Here is a 17282-nt window from a genome sequence, read left to right on the forward strand (position 1 = left end):
TCCTCTGTCTATTTCTCCACGTCCCTGAGCCCGGGCGTCTCCCGTGGCCCCGGTGGCGGCTGTGTCCTGGCTGGGGGACGTGCCCCGCCCCCCGGGGCTGCGGAGTGGACGACTCCGGCCTGTTTCCCTCCGTGTCCCCGGCCCTCCAGCTTTTCCCTCCGGTGGGGTGATTTTCAGCGTGTGCGGCTGGGCCGGGACGCCCGGCGGGGGGGTGGGGGGGCGGGGGGCCGAGCCGCACACGGGCAGGGACGGTTAATACGCTCCGTTCTGCACGGGGCCGACTGGGGGCCCCGATTTATGCCGCCGCGCAGGCTTCCTGCCACGCCGCTCCCCGCGCGTTCCGAGCCTCACCCTGGCTCCGGGCCGGCCGCCCTCCCTCCCGGCCCGGCCCGTCGCTCACTCATGGGGGGGGGGCGGGGGGATGGGCTTCCCGAACGTTGAATCGCCCTGCATTTTAAAATCATCAAGGCACAGTTGACATCGCGTCGGCCCGTTGAAGGCGAGGACGCGGCCGGCGGCCTGTGGGGCGTTGGCCTGTTCGACGGCCTCCTCCCTCCAGCTCCGGGCCACGTTCTGAGCAGCGGGCCTCACCCCGCGCCCGGCCGCCCTCTCTGACAGCCAGCCATCTCCCTCCCTCGCGGTGGATTTGCCCGTTCTGAAGCCAAGCCGCCCCCCCCCCCCCCCCGCCGCCGCCGGCCGCCCTTGCTCTGGCGAGTCCGCACGCGCGCTCCGTGCTCTTCGGGGCGATGTGACATCCCTGGGTGGACGGGCGAGGGAGGGAGGGAGGGAGGGAGGTGGGAGGGAGGGAGGGAGGGAGTGCATGGCTCCCCACCACGCTGGCCAGGCCGGCGTGTTTCCTGTGGATTCCCACGTGGAAGCGACTCCCTCACTCCCAGGAGCACCCTGGGCCTGGGCGGGCCCGGACCTCCCCGGAAAGAGGCCCGCTCGCCCGCGGTGTAGGTAGGTGACAACGTATGACATGGACAAGCGACGGCGTGGGTTCACGCAGGGCCTCACCCCCGCGGCTCCGAGGCCGCTGCAGACACCGCCTGGGCCGCTGCCACCCACCTGGGCCGAGTGGGACCCGGGTGCAGGGAGCCGGCCCCCCTACTTGCCACCCAGCCTGCCGCGGCCGGCGCGGGGGCCCGGGGGGGGGGGGCTCTGCTGCCCGGAGGGCGAGGGCACCTGCGTGGCCCTGGAGTCCGGCCAGGTGGGGTACCCCCTGTGGCGGGGCAGCGGTGCGTGCATCCCCGAGGCCTGGGAGGGGCTGGCCACACCTGGGATCCTGTCAGGCGGGGCTGAGCCAGGACCAGGGCGGACCCCACCCGGTGTCCCGGGTCTTCTGTATCTTCGGACCGCCCAGATGGGGCCTGGCCTCTCCCCATCTCTCCTCCCCTCTTCCCTCCCGGCTGATCAGCACCCTCCCCCTGCCCAGTGCCTCTGGGATGGGATGGGGTGGGTGGTAGGCACGACCTGTGTCCCCTTCTCTCCTAACATGCATGCAGGGTGGAGAGGGGCCTCCAGCCCTGGCTAGGCGGGGCCTGTGGGGCTGGGCGGGGCCTGTGGGCGGGGCCTGTGGGGCTGGGTGGGGCCTGTGAGGCTGGGCGGGGCCTGTGGGCGGGGCCTGTGGGGCTGGGCGGGGCCTGTGAGGGTGGGCGGGGCCTGTGGGGCTGGGCGGGGCCTGTGGAGGTGGGCGGAGCGTGCGAGGCACTCGGTCCCCTGTGGGCGGGGCCTGTGGGCGGGGCCTGTGGGGCTGGGCCTGTGGGGCTGGGCGGGGCCGGTGGGCGGGGCCTGCGAGGGTGGGCGGAGCGTGCGAGGCACTCGGTCCCCTGTGGGCGGGGCCAGTGGGCGGGGACTGTGGGGCTGGGCGGGGCCGGTGGGCGGGGCCTGCGAGGGTGGGCGGAGCGTGCGAGGCACTCGGTCCCCTGTGGGCGGGGCCTGTGGGCGGGGCCTGTGATGGTGGGCGGGGCCGGCGGGCGGGGCCTGCGAGGGTGGGCGGAGCGTGTGAGGCACTCGGTCCCCTGTGGGCGGGGCGTGCGGGGTCGGGGTGCCCCGTGTGTGCTGGGCGTGGGTACTGGGCGGGCAGGCTCTGTGCCTCCAGGATGGCCCCGGGGGGAACCTTGGGACGTGCTCAGATGGGAGGGAGAGCTGTCAAGCCCGTCCACTCCAGAGGCCCACGGCTCCCCGCCAAAATCCATTTAAGAGAATTAACCCCGGGCCCCCGCCGGCCGCCTTGGCCCTGGTGGGCACTGGGGGCGCAGGGCAGAGTAATGGAGTCCATATGCCTCGGTGCGGGCGGGCTGATGGGGCCTCCGTGATGGGCAGGGGCAGTTCAAAGGCGCATGCCTGGGCGGGGGGAGGGAGAGTTCAAAGGTGTGGGCTGGGGGGGCACGGGCCTGCCCCGCCTCCCCCCCCAGCGGGGTTGCCCCTCCCTCCTGCCCAGGCCCCGCCTCCGCCCCACTGCTGTTCCTTCCTTCCTCCCTCCCTTCCCCTCACGTGGTTGTACGAAGTGGCCCCCACTCCGCGGCTGGGCCTCTTGATCCCTGTCCCCCCCCATCGCTGTCCCCCATCTCGCCCCTCCTGACACCAGGGCAGGGAGTTTGTGACAGGGCACGGGTTCTGGACTCTCTTGGGCGTGTGACGTGTGGGGGGGAGGGTTCTGGGTGTGGGCGTTGCTCCCCCACCCCACCCAGGGCGATGCACAGGAGAGTCCCACAGGGTTCCTTACCGTGGCCCAGGTAGTCTCTGAGGAAAAGCTTACAAAGACGGGGCCCAGGGGCGCGTGGGAGGAAGAGGGGGGAAGGAGGGGAAGAGGGGGGAAGAGGGGCGCAGGGGCTGTGTTTATGGAGCAATAAAAGGAACAGAGGCTTCAAGGCTTTGCTGAACAGCCTCCACAGAAGCTGACCCGCGTGCCAGCTAATTTGGGGTGTAATAACGCCTAATCCCACACAGAGGGGCTCCGGAAGCCAGGAGCCCCACCTTCCCGAAGCCCCACCCCCCCGAGCCCTGCCTCGCCCTCCCTCCCCCGACGCCCGCCGGAGCCTGTGGCTCTGCCTCAGCGACTCAGCCTAATTCTGCGGGGGGTGGGGTGGGGGTGCAGTCCTGCCCTCAGCCCTGTACCACCTAAGTCCTCTGGCCTCAGTTTCCCCAGCCAAGCTGGAGCTCTGCCGGCCCCGCCCCACCCGTGGAGGCCCCGCCCCACCCCACCCGTGGAGGCCCCACCCCACCCGTGGAGGCCCCGCCCCACCCATGGAGGCCCCACCCCCGGCCCCTCCCTCCCCGGCCACGGCAGCCACCCTGGAGCCACAGGCTCTCACGTGGCCTTCAAGGCTAAACATGGCACGGGGGCTTCCAGCGGTGTCCTGGCGACCTCTGCGGTCAGGTCAAGTGTCCGCCCCCTGACCCCGAGTATCTGTATGCGAGCTGGAGGGGCGAGCGAGCCCGGGCCCCGCACCCTGACCTTCCACGCAGGGCCCCGGGATTGCCGTGGCGACACGGGTCCCCTGGGATGGGTGGGGGAGAGCCGCTGGGCGCCACGCGGGACGCTGGGGGTTCCAGGGTCCCCGGGCGCGCGTGTGTCCCCGAGGGCCCTGCGGAGGCTGCCAGGGGAGACACGGGAGACGGGGACCGGGCCAGCGGGGCGCCGGGCCACCCGCCGGGCACTGCCCAGCCCCTCTGCGCCAGGTCTCCACCCTGAGGCGGGGACCAAGCACACCCCGGAACCTCCCGGTCCCGGTTCCCCTGCAGCGGGGACACGAGGTGAGGGAGGAGCCGTGGCCCCCGTGGTGGCGGTGGCGGCGGTGCACAGCTGTGCCGAGGACGGGCAAAGCCCGGGGCCTGACAGCTCTGTCCTCGTCATCGCCCGGGAGGGGTCCAGCAGCGCCACCTCGCACGAGCGTCACACAGAGGCGGGGCCAGACCCAGTCGGGGTGTCTGAGCCCAGAGCCCCACCCCGGCCCCTCCCTGGCGCCCGGCACCCAGCGCAGGTGCCCGTGGAGGCCCAGGCGCCCTCTGGCCTGCGGAACGGCGGGCGGCCCGTCCGCCCGTCTCAGGGGTGTTTGGTGGCCCCGGGTGGGGGCGTCCGGGGTGCCGGGCCCCGGCCTGGGTGCCGGCTCCGGGCTTCCCGAGTCCCCGCGAGGTCGGCTGGAGCTCAGGAAGTCCGAGCGCAGCGGAGGCAGACGCCGAACTCCCAGCCACCCCGGCCCGGCAGACGCCCGGCCCCGGAAGGTGAGGCCCGGGTCACTCCCGCCCGACGCCCCACGGCTATCTCAGGACGTGACAGCCCCGCCTCAGGGCCAGCCTCCGCAGACACAGCCCCACTGCGGGGAGCGAAAGGCCCGCCGGGCTCGGGGTGCAACCCAGCTCAGCGAGCTGCCAGCGGGCGGCCCAGACAACCGGCGCGCCTGGGTGGCGGAGCTCTGCACACGCACCGCGCACGCGCGTGGCTTCCCTCGCTGCTCAAGGCCAAGGAGCCCATTGTGTGCAGCGCACACCGCCGGTGACGCTCACTATCCGTCCTCTCTCCCTCCCTCCCTCCCCCTTCCCTCCCTCCCTCCCCCTCCCTACCCTCTCTCCCTTCATCCCTTCATCCAGCATCCATCTATCCTCCCTCCACTCACCATCCCTCTCTCCCTCCCTTCCTATCCTACCCTCCCTCACCCCTCCATCCATCTTCCTTCCATCCATTCGTCTATCCATCCATTTATCCTTCCTCCTCCCTCCATCCCTTCTTCCTCTCTCCATCCACCCATCCACCCACTTATCAGCCATCCATTCATCCATTCTCCACCTTTCCTCCCTCCTTCCCTCCCTCCTTCTTCCATCCACCCACTAACCCACCCACCCACCCATCCACCCACCCACCCACCCACCCACCCACCCATCCATTCTTTTATCCATCTGTCCTCTCTCCTCCCTATCCCTCCCCTCCCTCCTTCCACACATTGGTCATCCGTTCATCCACCTATCCATTTACCCCTCCATCGATTCCCCTCACCCACTCTACTCCCTCTCCCCATCCATCCATCATCCATCCACTTTCCATTTACCCTCCCTCCCTCCATCTACCTATCATCCATTTAGCCCTCCCCCCTCTCTGCCTGCCTCCCTCCCTCCCTCCGCACTGCTCCTACAGTGGTTTTCGGTCATCTTCTGCATAAGCCCTTTTCGATTCACCCTCGTTCACCACCTCTGCTTAGGAGACGTGTGCAGCTCAGGTGTGGCTGGGGGAATTAGACATGCGTGTGCGTGCGCGTGCGCGTGTGTGCGCGTGTGCATGTAAAGCCGGCCGAGGACCTCTACCTGGAAGTGAAAGGGAAGCCCCCAAAGGAAGCCGGGCGGCTGACTGGGAGCGGCCCCGGAGGAGCGGGGCGGGCGTTCTCGGAGCGCGGTGCTCGGAGCATGGCTGCCCCCGGCTCCGTGCTGGCGTGGCGTGGCGTGGCGTGGCGTGGCGTGGCGTGGCGTGGCGTGGCGTGGCGTGGCGTGGCCTGGCGTGGCGTGGCGTGGCGTGGCGTGGCGTGGCGTGGCCTGGCGTGGCGTGGCGTGGCGTGGCGTGGCTGCCCCCGGCTCCGTGCTGGCGTGGCGTGGCCTGGCGTGGCGTGGCGTGGCCTGGCGTGGCGTGGCGTGGCGTGGCGTGGCGTGGCCTGGCGTGGCCTGGCGTGGCGTGGCGTGGCGTGGCGTGGCGTGGCGTGGCCTGGCGTGGCGTGGCGTGGCGTGGCGTGGCTGCCCCCGGCTCCGTGCTGGCGTGGCGTGGCGTGGCGTGGCGTGGCGTGGCGTGGCGTGGCGTGGCGTGGCGTGGCGTGGCGTGGCGTGGCCTGGCGTGTCCGCACAGAATCTCTAAGGATACACCTGATGTCTGAGGAGTCCTGCTCATCAAGATGCACCGTGAAGTCATTCTCCGCCGTGGCGGGCGGCTCCTCGGCAGCGTCCGCGTGTCTCTCCCTTTTAATGCCTCGGAGGGAAAGCCACGGGGAAGATTTCAGGCCGGTCTCTCACTGTCAGGCGGTGTTCGCTGTTGTGATTGTGTGTGTTGGCTGAGGGTCCCTATGGTAAACGGTCCCAACTGTGCCAATAATGAGCGGTGTGGTTTTCCTTTCCTGCAGACCTAGCAACGCGGTTCTGTAATCACTGGAACACCACGCTGTTGGGGTAGTTCATTGCTTCTTTTGCAGACAGGCCTGAGCTACACGGTGGTGCGGAAGAAGCACTCTGGCAAGATGTCGGTGCCCGCCCCCCCCCCCACCACCGCGCCCTCCTCCCCGCCTCCCGCCCAGGTCGGCCTCAGCTCTGGGGCTGATTGGTCATCCCTGCGTCAGCCCTCTCCGTGGATTGGGCCGCGTGCCTGCCTGTCCAGGAGCGCCCGCGTGAGCTCACAGGTAGCCACTCCCGGGGGGCCAATGACAGTTCCGACTTGCCTATGGCCGGCTCTCTCCTCTGCCATCACCGAGGGGAAAGCCATTGGCGTGGGACAAGGGGCTCGGTGGGGGCCCCGGGGGAAGGGGGCTGTGGTCAGCACCACGCCTGTGCCCCTCAGCAGACCCCCGAGGGATTGATCAGCTCGTGGGAACCCCCCCCCCCTGGCTCCTCGCTAGGACACTCACGGGGCTGAATAAGACAGAGCCAACCATTTTTCACGGGCTTGTGCCCCACCGGTCCTCCTCCGGAGCCCTAACCTGCTGGAGTGCTGGGCTGGGAAGATGATCAGCAGAAGCCATGTGGGCAGACCTGCGGTGGGACTGGTACTCTTACGAGCACAGAGAAGGAGCCATCTGCCTGTCTCTCCCTGAGCGCCCACGAGAGGCAGAGCAAGATGGGCGGCCGTCCATGTGGCAGGAGGAACCTTCTCCCGAGCGCGGCCAGAGAGCTCCCCCCGCCTCCCGAGTCTGTGTTTAGTTCTCCCGGTCCCGGGGTTGTGTGAGCACAGCTCGGCGAAGGCACCCGCCGTTCCCCGGGAACTCAGCGGAGGAGCTAGCCGCGTCCTCGGTCTGCCGTTGGGACACACTGCCCCGCTGCCTGACCTTACGCAGCCGGGTCACTTGATACCACGCAGGTCTCTCAATGACCGCGGAGTGGGGGAGGTGGGGGGTGCTGGGCGTCAAGCCGGGGGCCTCACGCGCGGCGGGCGAATGCTGTACCGCGGGGCCAGGCGGCTCCCCGGCAGAACCCCCTCCTCCTCTGGGGGACCCCTGGGTTTGAATGGAGCTGGGTGCCGGAGGTCCCGTGTCACCTGTCTGGGTTAGGGACCGGCGGGCGTGCGGGCGGCGTGGCCCCCGGAGAGGGGCCTGGGGGTCTGGATGTGGGGGGTGTGGCTGGCTGGCTGCGCGTCTCCCCGCTCTGCCCGCTCTCCGGCTGGATGCGGTGGCCCCGCCCGGGGGTGCACCCCAGATTGGGATCGGCCCTGGGAGGGGAAACGCAGCTCTGGGTTTCCCATCAGATAAGGCGATGGCGGCCACAGATGCCGCCACTTTCTCGGGGCAGGTCGGGGTTCGGTTTCACGGGCCGGACGCATTTATAACAGCCCCACCGACATGGAGAGGGCAGGGGAGGGCAGGCCAACGCTGGCTGGAGATTTATCACCTCTCGGGGGGCTCTGACGGGTCCCGAGTAAGCCGTCCCGGCCGTGGGGGGGCGGGGGAGGGGGACTGGGCTCGCCTGGGCCACAGACGAAGGGCAGCGCTCGGGGCCGGGGCGACACCCGCGCCCAGCACAGATCGGAAGCCCCTGCCCAGGCCCGCCCTGCCCTCGGTCGCCCTCGGGTCCACACTCCACAGCCGGTGGCTGGGGAGCCGCGTGGACGGGGCGGACGGGGCGGAGGGGCGGAGGGGCCGTCCACCCAGGCTTCCGGCGGCCTGCCTCCCGACCTCGGCTCCCCTGCCCTGCCAGGCCAGGGCCAGTGGGTCCCTGTGCACGCTGTGGCCCAGCACCAGGACATCTGGTTAGCGCGGGGCCTCGTGTAGGAGTAGACGGGCTGGGTTCCCGTGTAATGGAGTGGAGACGTCACCAGCGCGTCCCCTAGTCCAGTACAGCGTGACTGCAGATCGCGGCGCTCCGGGGCGGGGTGAGGGCTCAGGCCTGTGGCCCAGCTCCTCTGGGGGCTGAGAGGGAGAGGAGCCAAGGTCGAGGCCAGCGGCGGGGTGTGTGTTTCAGGGGTCCCTTCCCAACCCATAAGCAAAGCCGGTTGTAGGTCGTGGTCCAGGCCGGCAGAAAGCAAGACCTTATTCAGAAACTCAAGAGAGCAGGAGGGACCGAAGGCCTGGCTCAAGGGTTCAAACCCACGGAAGGCGGGGCGGGGACTGGGGGTGGGGGTTGGAGACGGGAGCCGGGAGAGGCCCAGGCCCGAGTGAGGCACGAAGGCCAGGGCGGCACGGGTGGCTCCCCCCCTCCCCCCTGGGGGAGCTGAGGGCCGGGGTCAGGTCCCTGGCTTGGTGGAGGGGGGGGGGGCACTCCCCGCGCGTCACCCCAGGGCTGCTCCCGCAGGGGGCCGGGGTCAGGTCCCGGGCTTGGTGGAGCGGGGGGTGGGGGGGGCACTCCCTGCGCGTCACCCCAGGGCTGCTCCCGCAGGGGGCCGGGGTCAGGTCCCTGGCTTGGGGGGGGGCACCTCCCCGCGCGTCACCCCAGGGCTGCTCCCCGCAGGTGCTTCCGCGCTCGGAGAACGGAGAGTCCCAGCTGCTGCGGCTCCCTCGTTCTGGAGCAGCCTCTCCTCCACGCACACAGCTTTGGGGGTGACCCTGGAAGGGTGGGGCTCCCGCGGCGGGCGTGGGAAAGGTCAGCGGGGGCGTCCCCCCACCGCGGCTGCAGGCTGATAGCTGCCCGGGGCCGCACTCAGATAAGGCAAAGCAAACAGGCGTGGCGCTGGGCCCTGGGAGGCCGTCAGAGCCGAGCCCTGGGCCTGGGCCTTCCGGGGGCCCCCCGCCCCCCCTGTGCGAGCGGCCCCGGAGGACGGGCCGGGGGGGGGGGGAGTGGACGGCGTCCCTGCCGCGGCTCCGCGCACCTGTGCCGCTTCGGGAGTCGCCACGGGCCACGCCCTGCGCGGCGGCCGGCCCAGGGCCGCGGGCCGGGCACTCGGCCCCCTGCGTGGCCCCGGCGGCCTCTGGGGGGCTGGGGGTGCCCTCCGGGGCTCGGCGGGCCGGGGCTCCGGGCGGACGCCTCAGAGCCCGCGGCCTCTCCCTGCTCCTCCCCGGCCCTTGCCGAGCTGGGGGCCCAGGGCACCTGCACAGCGCAGGGCGTGGCCGCGGGTCTGCGGGGGCGGGGGACCCCGCACATGGCCCCCCACCGGCCGGGGCCCCTCGGCATGTCTGCTTCCGGGAGCGAGGGCGCGGACGGTGGCCCGCGAGTCTCCGCGTGCCCGGAGGGGCCGCGTGGGCTCTCAGAATCCTCCGCGTCTCCCGCGTGGGTCGGCGCTGGGTCCCCGCTGCTGGGATTGGGGGGAGACGGTCCCGATTCCCTCTGGGGTTTCCGGAGACGCGTCCCAGGGGCCCCGCGGGGAGGCGGCGGGGGTGGGTGCGGCGCCCCGGGGGCCCCGGGCCGGGCCTGCGGGGCGCCGTGACGCCGTCTCCCGGCCGCGGTGGGGACCCGACACGGCGCCTGCACGGTGCGGCACGGGCACGCGGCCTGGTGTGCGTCCCCCGGTCCGCTGGGGGCCGTGCCCCGTGGCCGTCAGCAGAGGCTCTCGCTGGGGACCGGCGCGGCTGTCATGAGCGCGGCAGCCACAGGAGGGTCTGGAGACACGCCAGCTCGGAGGGGCAGGCGCGTGCAGACGCCGGCGTGGACAGGGCGCGCGAGCGCCCAACGCCCCGGCCACGCGAGCGGATTCCAGGGGAATTCCCAGCCACCCCACTCTCGGGCTAGGTGGGGGGCGGGGCTGGACGGGATGGGGGGCGGGGCTGGGTGGGATGGGGGCGGGGCTGGACGGGATGGGGGACGGGATGGGGGGGCGGGGCTGGACGGGATGGAGGCGGGGCTGGATGGGATGGGGGGCGGGGCTGGACGGGATGGGGGCGGGGCTGGACGGGATGGGGGCGGGGCTGGACGGGATGGGGGGCGGGGCGGGGCGGGATGGGGGGCGGGGCTGGACGGGATGGGGGGCGGGGCGGGGCGGGATGGGGGGCGGGGCTGGACGGGATGGGGGCGGGGCTGGATGGGATGGGGGCGGGGCCGGACGGGATGGGGGCGGGGCCGGACGGGATGGGGGCGGGGCTGGACGGGATGGGGGCGGGGCCGGACGGGATGGGGGCGGGGCTGGACGGGATGGGGGCGGGGCCGGACGGGATGGGGGCGGGGCTGGACGGGATGGGGGACGGGGGCTGGACGGGATGGGGGCGGGGCTGGACGGGATGGGGGCGGGGCTGGACGGGATGGGGGCGGGGCTGGACGGGATGGGGGACGGGGCTGGACGGGATGGGGGCGGGGCTGGACAGGATGGGGGGCGGGGCTGGACGGGATGGGGGCTGGGCTGGACGGGATGGGGGACGGGGCTGGATGGGACGAGGAACAGCTGGCGGAATGGCCACCCCCCAGAACAGGCAGCCGGCCCTGCTCCGAGCAGCTTGGGGATGGGGCTGCGCCACGCCTGCCCTCGGCTCTCCCGCCGTCCAGGTCCCTGGTTCCCGGCTTCAGTGGGGCGGAGGCCGAGTCAGCCTGGGCTCCAATGGCCTGCAGGGCCATCTTCCCAGCCGGGTCCCCCGTGGACAGCGGGCCTGGGGCCACCCGCCCGGCCTCCGCCCACCCACCCCTGTCCATCCTCTCTCCTCTCCTCTCCTCTCCTCTCCTCTGCTCTCCTCTCCTCTCCACTCCACTCCCCTCGCCCTCCCCTCCTCTGCTCTCCTCTCCTCTCCTCTCCCCTCCTCTCCCCTCCTCTCCACTCCCCTCGCCCTCTCCTCCCCTCCCCCTCCCCTCCCCTCCCTTCCCCTCCTCCTCCCCTCCCCTCCTCTGCTCTGCTCTCCTCTTCCCTCCCCTCCCCTCCCTTCCCCTCCTCCTCCCCTCCCCTCCTCTCCTCTGCTCTCCTCTGCTCTCCTCTTCCCTCCCCTCCTCTCCCCTCCCCTCTCCTCCTCCTCCCTTCCCCTCCCCTCCCCTCCCCTCCCCTCCTCCTCCCCTCCCCTCCCCTCCCCTCTTCGCCCCCTCCCCTCCCTTCTCTCTCTCCATAGAAGGCCCCATCTCTGATGCCTGCTGGACGAGGTCCCCACTCCTCTGGAGGGCTGGGGAGGGGCAGCCATGTTTTATGCCGTCTCCTTGGAGAGAGGGGGAAACTGGAGACCCCACGTTTCTCATTTCTGACAGAAAGCTTTTGGCGGAGCCCAGGGGCTGGTAAATCTTCCGCGTCCTGCGCGGCCTGGTCTCCTCGTGGCCTCGGTGCCTGGAGCGGAGCTGGGCGGGGCTGGCGGCACCCGCTGCTCCCGGAGGCCCTGGGAGGGCCGGGCGGGCCTGAGCGCTGGGCCCGGAGCCTGGCCGAGGTGGAGCCAGGGACGGACAGGCGATCGGAGGGCGCAGCTGGGGGGGCTGCTGCCTTGGGGTCCCCCGGCCAGCTGAAGAGATGGACGCCCGCCTCAGGCGTCAGCGGAGGGTGGCGGCTGCTGGGAGCGCTCCTGGGGTGCGTGGGAGCCCTTTGTGGGGTGCGGTCTGCTCAGAGGGGGAGGTGGGCGGGGCTCCTGTTCTCAGCCCTGGCGGGCATGTGCAGGAGCCTGTGAGAGGGAGGAAGGGCACGGAGGCTCCGCAGCATGGGCTTCTCCCCGGGTGGGCTTCTCCCCAGGGTGGGCTTCTCCACAGCATGGGCTTCTCCCTGGGATGGGCTTCTCCCCAGGGTGGGCTTCTCCACAGCATGGGCTTCTCCCCGAGGTGGCTTCTCCCCAGCATGGGCTTCTCCCTGGGTGGGCTTCTCCTTGGGGTGGGCTTCTCCACAGCATGGGCTTCTCCCCGGGATGGGCTTCTCCCCAGGGTAAGCTCCCCGTGGTGGGCTTCTCCTCGGGGTGTGCTTCTCCCCAGCATGGGCTTCTCCCCAGCATGGGCTTCTCCCTGGGGTGGGCTTCTCCACAGCATGGGCTTCTCCCCGTGGTGGGCTTCTCCACAGCATGGGCTTCTCCCCGGGGTGGGCTTCTCCACAGCATGGGCTTCTCCCCAGGGTAAGCTCCCCGTGGTGGGCTTCTCCTCGGGGTGGGCTTCTCTCCAGCATGGGCTTCTCCCCTGCATGGGCTTCTCCCTGGGGTGGGCTTCTCCACAGCATGGGCTTCTCCCCGTGGTGGGCTTCTCCACAGCATGGGCTTCTCCCCGGGGTGGGCTTCTCCCCAGGGTGGGCTTCTCCCCAGCATGGGCTTCTCCCCGGGATGGGCTTCTCCCCGGGGTGGGCTTCTCCCCAGGGTGGGCTTCTCCCCAGGGTGGGCTTCTCCCGGCGTGGGCTTCTCCCCGGGGAGGGCTTCTCCCCAGGGTGGGCTTCTCCCCAGCATGGGCTTCTCCCCGGCGTGGGCTTCTCCCCAGCATGGGCTTCTCCCCGGGGTGGCTTGTCTGCAGGGTTAGGACCGAGGGTCTGACCACCTGCACCCTGTGTGTGGCGCCCACGCCCTGCTGGCCGTGTGTTTGCGAGGTGGGGGTGGCGGGGGTTCCCGGCCTGTCTGCGGGGGACGTGGCTGCCCGTCACAGGCCACAGCTAAAGGTCCTCGTTCCGCGCGCCCGTGTGTGTGTGTGTGTGTGTGTGTGTGTGTGTGTGTGTGTGTGTGTGGCGTAGCTTTCTCAGCGTGCAAGGGTCTGCGTGTGCACCCATCAGTAACGGCAGCCATGCTGGAGAAACTAAAAGCAGAGCTAGTCACAGGGCTTCCTGGGCGGGTTCGGGGGGCCGGGGTCTGGGGGGTCGGGGGGCTCTGGGCAGTGTTCCAGTGTGGCTGCGCACAGCCCCTGGGGGCCACGCGCCTGTCCATCCACTGCCCCCGTGAGTGGGGCCTGTGACCACCGGCCAAGGACGCCGCGCTCGGCCTTTACCCCCCACCACCACCTGGGGCCGCCTTTGTCTCCCCCCCTCCCCGCCGGGGCGGGGGCCGGGCAGCTCCCTGGACCTCAGAGGGCCGTGGGGCGCCAGGGCCCGAGGAACGGCCTCACGGCCCCCGCCTGGGACACAGGTGGACAGGAATTTATGTCCCGGCTCTTCTCCCACCCCGAGTACCGCCGTCTTGTCCCACTGAGGTGACTTTATGTCTCTGATTCTTACAGAAGGGAACTGGATGCTCCCGGAAGATTCCCGAGCATCCAGCAGGATCTGAGGAGCGGTGGCCCCCTTGGGACAAGCCTGGCCGCTGTGTATCTGGGTGACGGCGGGGCCTGTCGTTAACGAGGCTCACAAACACGGCTGCGGCCGCTCCCTCCCTCGCTCCAGCCTGACAGGCCCTCCGCCCTCCCGCCCTCCCGCCGGCCCCTCCCCAGCCAGGCCTAATCTCCCCGCGGCCGGGAGGACTGGGGGGCGAGCGGGCGGAGGAGGGGCAGCGGCGGACAATGAGGCCTTGTTTCCGACGTGGGCAAAGCCCCAGGCCCCGCTGGCGAGGGCCCAGCCGCTCCGCTCCTGCCGACTCAGCAGCGCGGCGGGGCCGTGGCCCGGGCTCCGCGCGGCCAGGGCTGTTTAGCTCAGGAAGCTGGGGACCGGTGTCATGGCGGAGGGCACCCGGCCTCCCGGCCCCTGGCCTTGATCGGTTTCCTCCTCTCTCTGGCCACACACCAAAGGCGGCTACCTGGGCCGGGCCGCCCCACACAGGACGTTCCCAGCACGCCGGCTTCCTCCCGCCCGGCTGCCCCTCCCGGACGCGGCGGGCCCCCGGCCCACCCGGCCCAGGGGTGGTCAGGGCCACGCGGGGGGGGGGGGCGACCACGCCGGGCCCCGCTGCGTTACATGTGTGATCACACGCATTCGTGCCGCGGTGCGCAGCCGCTGGGAGAGGGCGGGCGGCTCCGTGCAGGGGGGCCCGTGCCTGGGGGGGGGGCTCCAGCCCCGTGGTCTCTCAGACCACCAGGACGCGAGAGCTTGAGGAGCCGGGGCCCCCCCTGAAGTGGGGCGCAATGGTGCTCGCGACTGCGTGCGTCATCCAGGAGAGAACTTCCTCCATGGCCGCCACCACCGCGGCCCAGGCCCCGGGTGGGGAGAGGGCACGGGGTCTGCCCTGCCGCCCTGCCGCCCTGCCCACCCGCCACCGCGTCCCCACGGGGCCTCTCCCCTGCCCACCCGCCACCCCCGTCCCCACGGGGCCTCTCCCTGCAGCCCAGGCTGTGAATAGCTCACCTCACTGGTGGCCCCTCCACTCTGTGCCCATCAACAACGGCCGCCATGCTGGAGAAACTAAACAGAGCTAGACAGGCAGAGACCATCACAGAGCCTCCCGGAAGGGTTCGGGGGCCAGGGTCTGAGTGGGGGGCAGGGGGGCCAGGTCACATTTACAGGGGCCTCCTGCCAGCAGGCCTGAGCCCTCACTTCAGAGCCGTGGGCCCAACACAGGCATTCCCACCCAGGTCAAGATCAGCACAGCATCCCCCAGGCCCGCAGAGGTCGCAGGGGTTTGGCGCCCTGGGGTTCCTGGGGGAGAGGGAGACACTGGGGTGACCACGGCTCCACTGGCCTGCAGCCTCAGCCCACGGTGCCCAGGAACCACGGAGCATGGGAGGGGGCTCCCCCCACCTGCTCCCCCCACCTGCTCCCCCCCACCTGCTCCACCCCACCAGCTCCCCCTCCACCTGCTCCCCTCCACCTGCTCCCCCTCCACCTGCTCCCCCTCCACCAGCTCCCCCTCCACCTGCTCCCCCCCACCTGCTCCCCCCCACCTGCTCCCCCCACCTGCTCCCCCTCCACCTGCTCCCCCATCTGCTCCCCCTCCACCTGCTCCCCCTCCACCTGCTCCCCCATCTGCTCCCCCCACCTGCTCCCCACCTGCTCCCCCCCACCTGCTCCCCTTCCACCTGCTCCCCCCACCTGCTCCCCCTCCACCTGCTCCCCCTCACTGCTCCCCCCCACCTGCTCCCCCTCCACCTGCTCCCCCATCTGCTCCCCCTCCACCTGCTCCCCCCCACCAGCTCCCCTCCACCTCCCCCCCTCCACCTGCTCCCCCTCCACCTGCTCCCCCCACCAGCTCCCCCTCCACCTGCTCCCCTCCACTTGCTCCCCTCCACCTGCTCCCCCTCCACCTGCTCCCCCCACCTGCTCCCCCCACCTGCTCCCCTCCACCTGCTCCCCATCTGCTCCCCCTCCACCTGCTCCCCCCCACCAGCTCCCCCTCCACCTGCTCCCCCCCACCATCTCCCCCTCCACCTGCTCCCCCCCACCTGCTCCCCCTCCACCTGCTCCCCCCACCTGCTCCCCCCCACCTGCTCCCCCTCCACCTGCTCCACCTCCACCTGCTCCTCCCCACCTGCTCCCCCTCCACCTGCTCCCCCATCTGCTCCCCCTCCACCTGCACCCCCTCCACCTGCTCCCCATCTGCTCCCCCCCACCTGCTCCCCCTCCACCTGCTCCCCCCACCTGCTCCCCCCCACCTGCTCCCCTCCACCTGCTCCCCCTCCACCTGCTCCCCCCCCACCTGCTCCCCCCACCTGCTCCCCCCCACCTCCTCCCCTCCACCTCCTCCCCTCCACCTGCTCCCCCTCCACCTGCTCCCCCTCCACCTGCTCCACCTCCACCTGCTCCCCCTCCACCTGCTCCCCCCCACCTGCTCCACCTCCACCTGCTCCACCTCCACCTGCTCCCCCCACCTGCTCCCCCCACCTGCTCCACCTCCACCTGCTCCCCCTCCACCTGCTCCCCCTCCACCTGCTCCTCCCCACCTGCTCCCCCTCCACCTGCACCCCCTCCACCTGCTCCCCCCCACCTGCTCCCCCTCCACCTGCACCCCCTCCACCTGCTCCCCCCCACCTGCTCCCCCTCCACCTGCTCCCCCTCCACCTGCTCCCCCCCACCTGCTCCCCCCACCTGCTCCCCCCCACCTGCTCCCCATCCACCTGCTCCCCCCCACCTGCTCCCCCCACCTGCTCCCCCCCACCTGCTCCCCCTCCACCTGCTCCCCCTCTACCTGCTCCCCCTCCACCTGCTCCCCCTCCACCTGCTCCCCCTCACCTGCTCCCCCCCACCTGCTCCCCCCCACCTGTTCCCCCTCCACCTGCTCCACCTCCACCTGCTCCCCCCACCTGCTCCCCCCCACCTGCTCCACCTCCACCTGCTCCTCCCCACCTGCTCCCCCTCCACCTGCTCCCCCTCCACCTGCTCCTCCCCACCTGCTCCCCCTCCACCTGCACCCCCTCCATCTGCTCCCCCCCACCTGCTCCCCCTCCACCTGCTCCCCCCCACCTGCTCCCCCCCACCTGCTCCCCCTCTACCTGCTCCCCCCACCTGCTCCCCCCCACCTGCTCCCCCCCACCTGCTCCCCCCCACCTGCTCCCCCCACCTGCTCCCCCTCCACCTGCTCCCCCTCTACCTGCTCCCCCTCCACCTGCTCCCCCCCACCTGCTCCCCCCCACCTGCTCCCCCCACCTGCTCCCCCTCCACCTGCTCCCCCTCTACCTGCTCCCCCTCCACCTGCTCCCCCTCCACCTCCTCCCCCACCTGCCCCCTCCGCCTCTCCTCTGGCAGCCTCTGAGGCAGGCAGCTCAGGTGGCCCTTCGCAGACCATGTGGCGAGTGTTCCCTCTGTCTCCTGCGGCAGTGGCTGCTCTGTGGCGAGCCCCGGCTTGTTCGCTGCAGCCTTGATGGGCTTTCTTGCCATGTGGAATTTCTGGAAATGGAGGTGGGTGCTCTTCGCTGAGCAGGGGTCTGGCCGAGGCCCTGGGCTGGTGGGTGGCGGAGGGCTCATGAGCCGCGTTGCTTCTCTATTACCCTGAGCGCTGGACGTGTTCAGGGATCGAGGTTGTGGGTAAGGAACCCAAGCCACCTTGGGCTCTCCTTGGTGGGGGAGGGGGAGGGGAGGGGAGTGCTGTTCCAGCCTGCACCTCAGCGTGGGTCAGAGCACGCTGGGACCGCCCACAGCTGGGCCTCTTCGCCGGGCCATGCTGTGGTTGGAGCCAATCCCCAAGGCTGCTGTGCCGTGCCTTGCTTCTCCATCTCCACCAGCTCCCAACAGAGTCTGCAGCGAAGGACGCAAGAGGGAGGTTTGGTTCAGCAAAGTGTCCAAGGAGAAACTGGTGATGAAGGTAGTGGTGATGGTGGTGGTGGTGATGGTGATGATGGTGATGGTGGTGGTGGTGATAGTGGTGGTGGTGATGGTGATGATGGTGATGGTGGTGGTGGTGATGGTGGTGGTGGTGGTGATGATGAAGGTGATGGTGGTGATGGTG

The 17282-nt window shown here is 71.2% G+C and overlaps 1 protein-coding gene and 1 pseudogene across 1 annotated transcript in view; one reads left to right on the forward strand and one right to left on the reverse strand.

The window, feature by feature from the left end:
- The first annotated feature begins 14707 nt into the window (after window positions 1–14707).
- Window positions 14708–16753, forward strand: LOC125358374 (annotated as a pseudogene).
- A 350-nt stretch (window positions 16754–17103) lies between these two features.
- Window positions 17104–17282, reverse strand: part of LOC125358376 (nascent polypeptide-associated complex subunit alpha, muscle-specific form-like) — a 39376-nt gene continuing 39197 nt past the window's right edge. Inside the window, 1 exon segment of the mRNA XM_048355461.1 lies at window positions 17104–17282. Within this exon segment, the coding sequence (XP_048211418.1) occupies window positions 17104–17282 (179 nt within the window).

Source organism: Perognathus longimembris, chromosome 10 (genome assembly GCF_023159225.1).
Source record: "Perognathus longimembris pacificus isolate PPM17 chromosome 10, ASM2315922v1, whole genome shotgun sequence".
Taxonomy (NCBI): domain Eukaryota; kingdom Metazoa; phylum Chordata; class Mammalia; order Rodentia; family Heteromyidae; genus Perognathus; species Perognathus longimembris.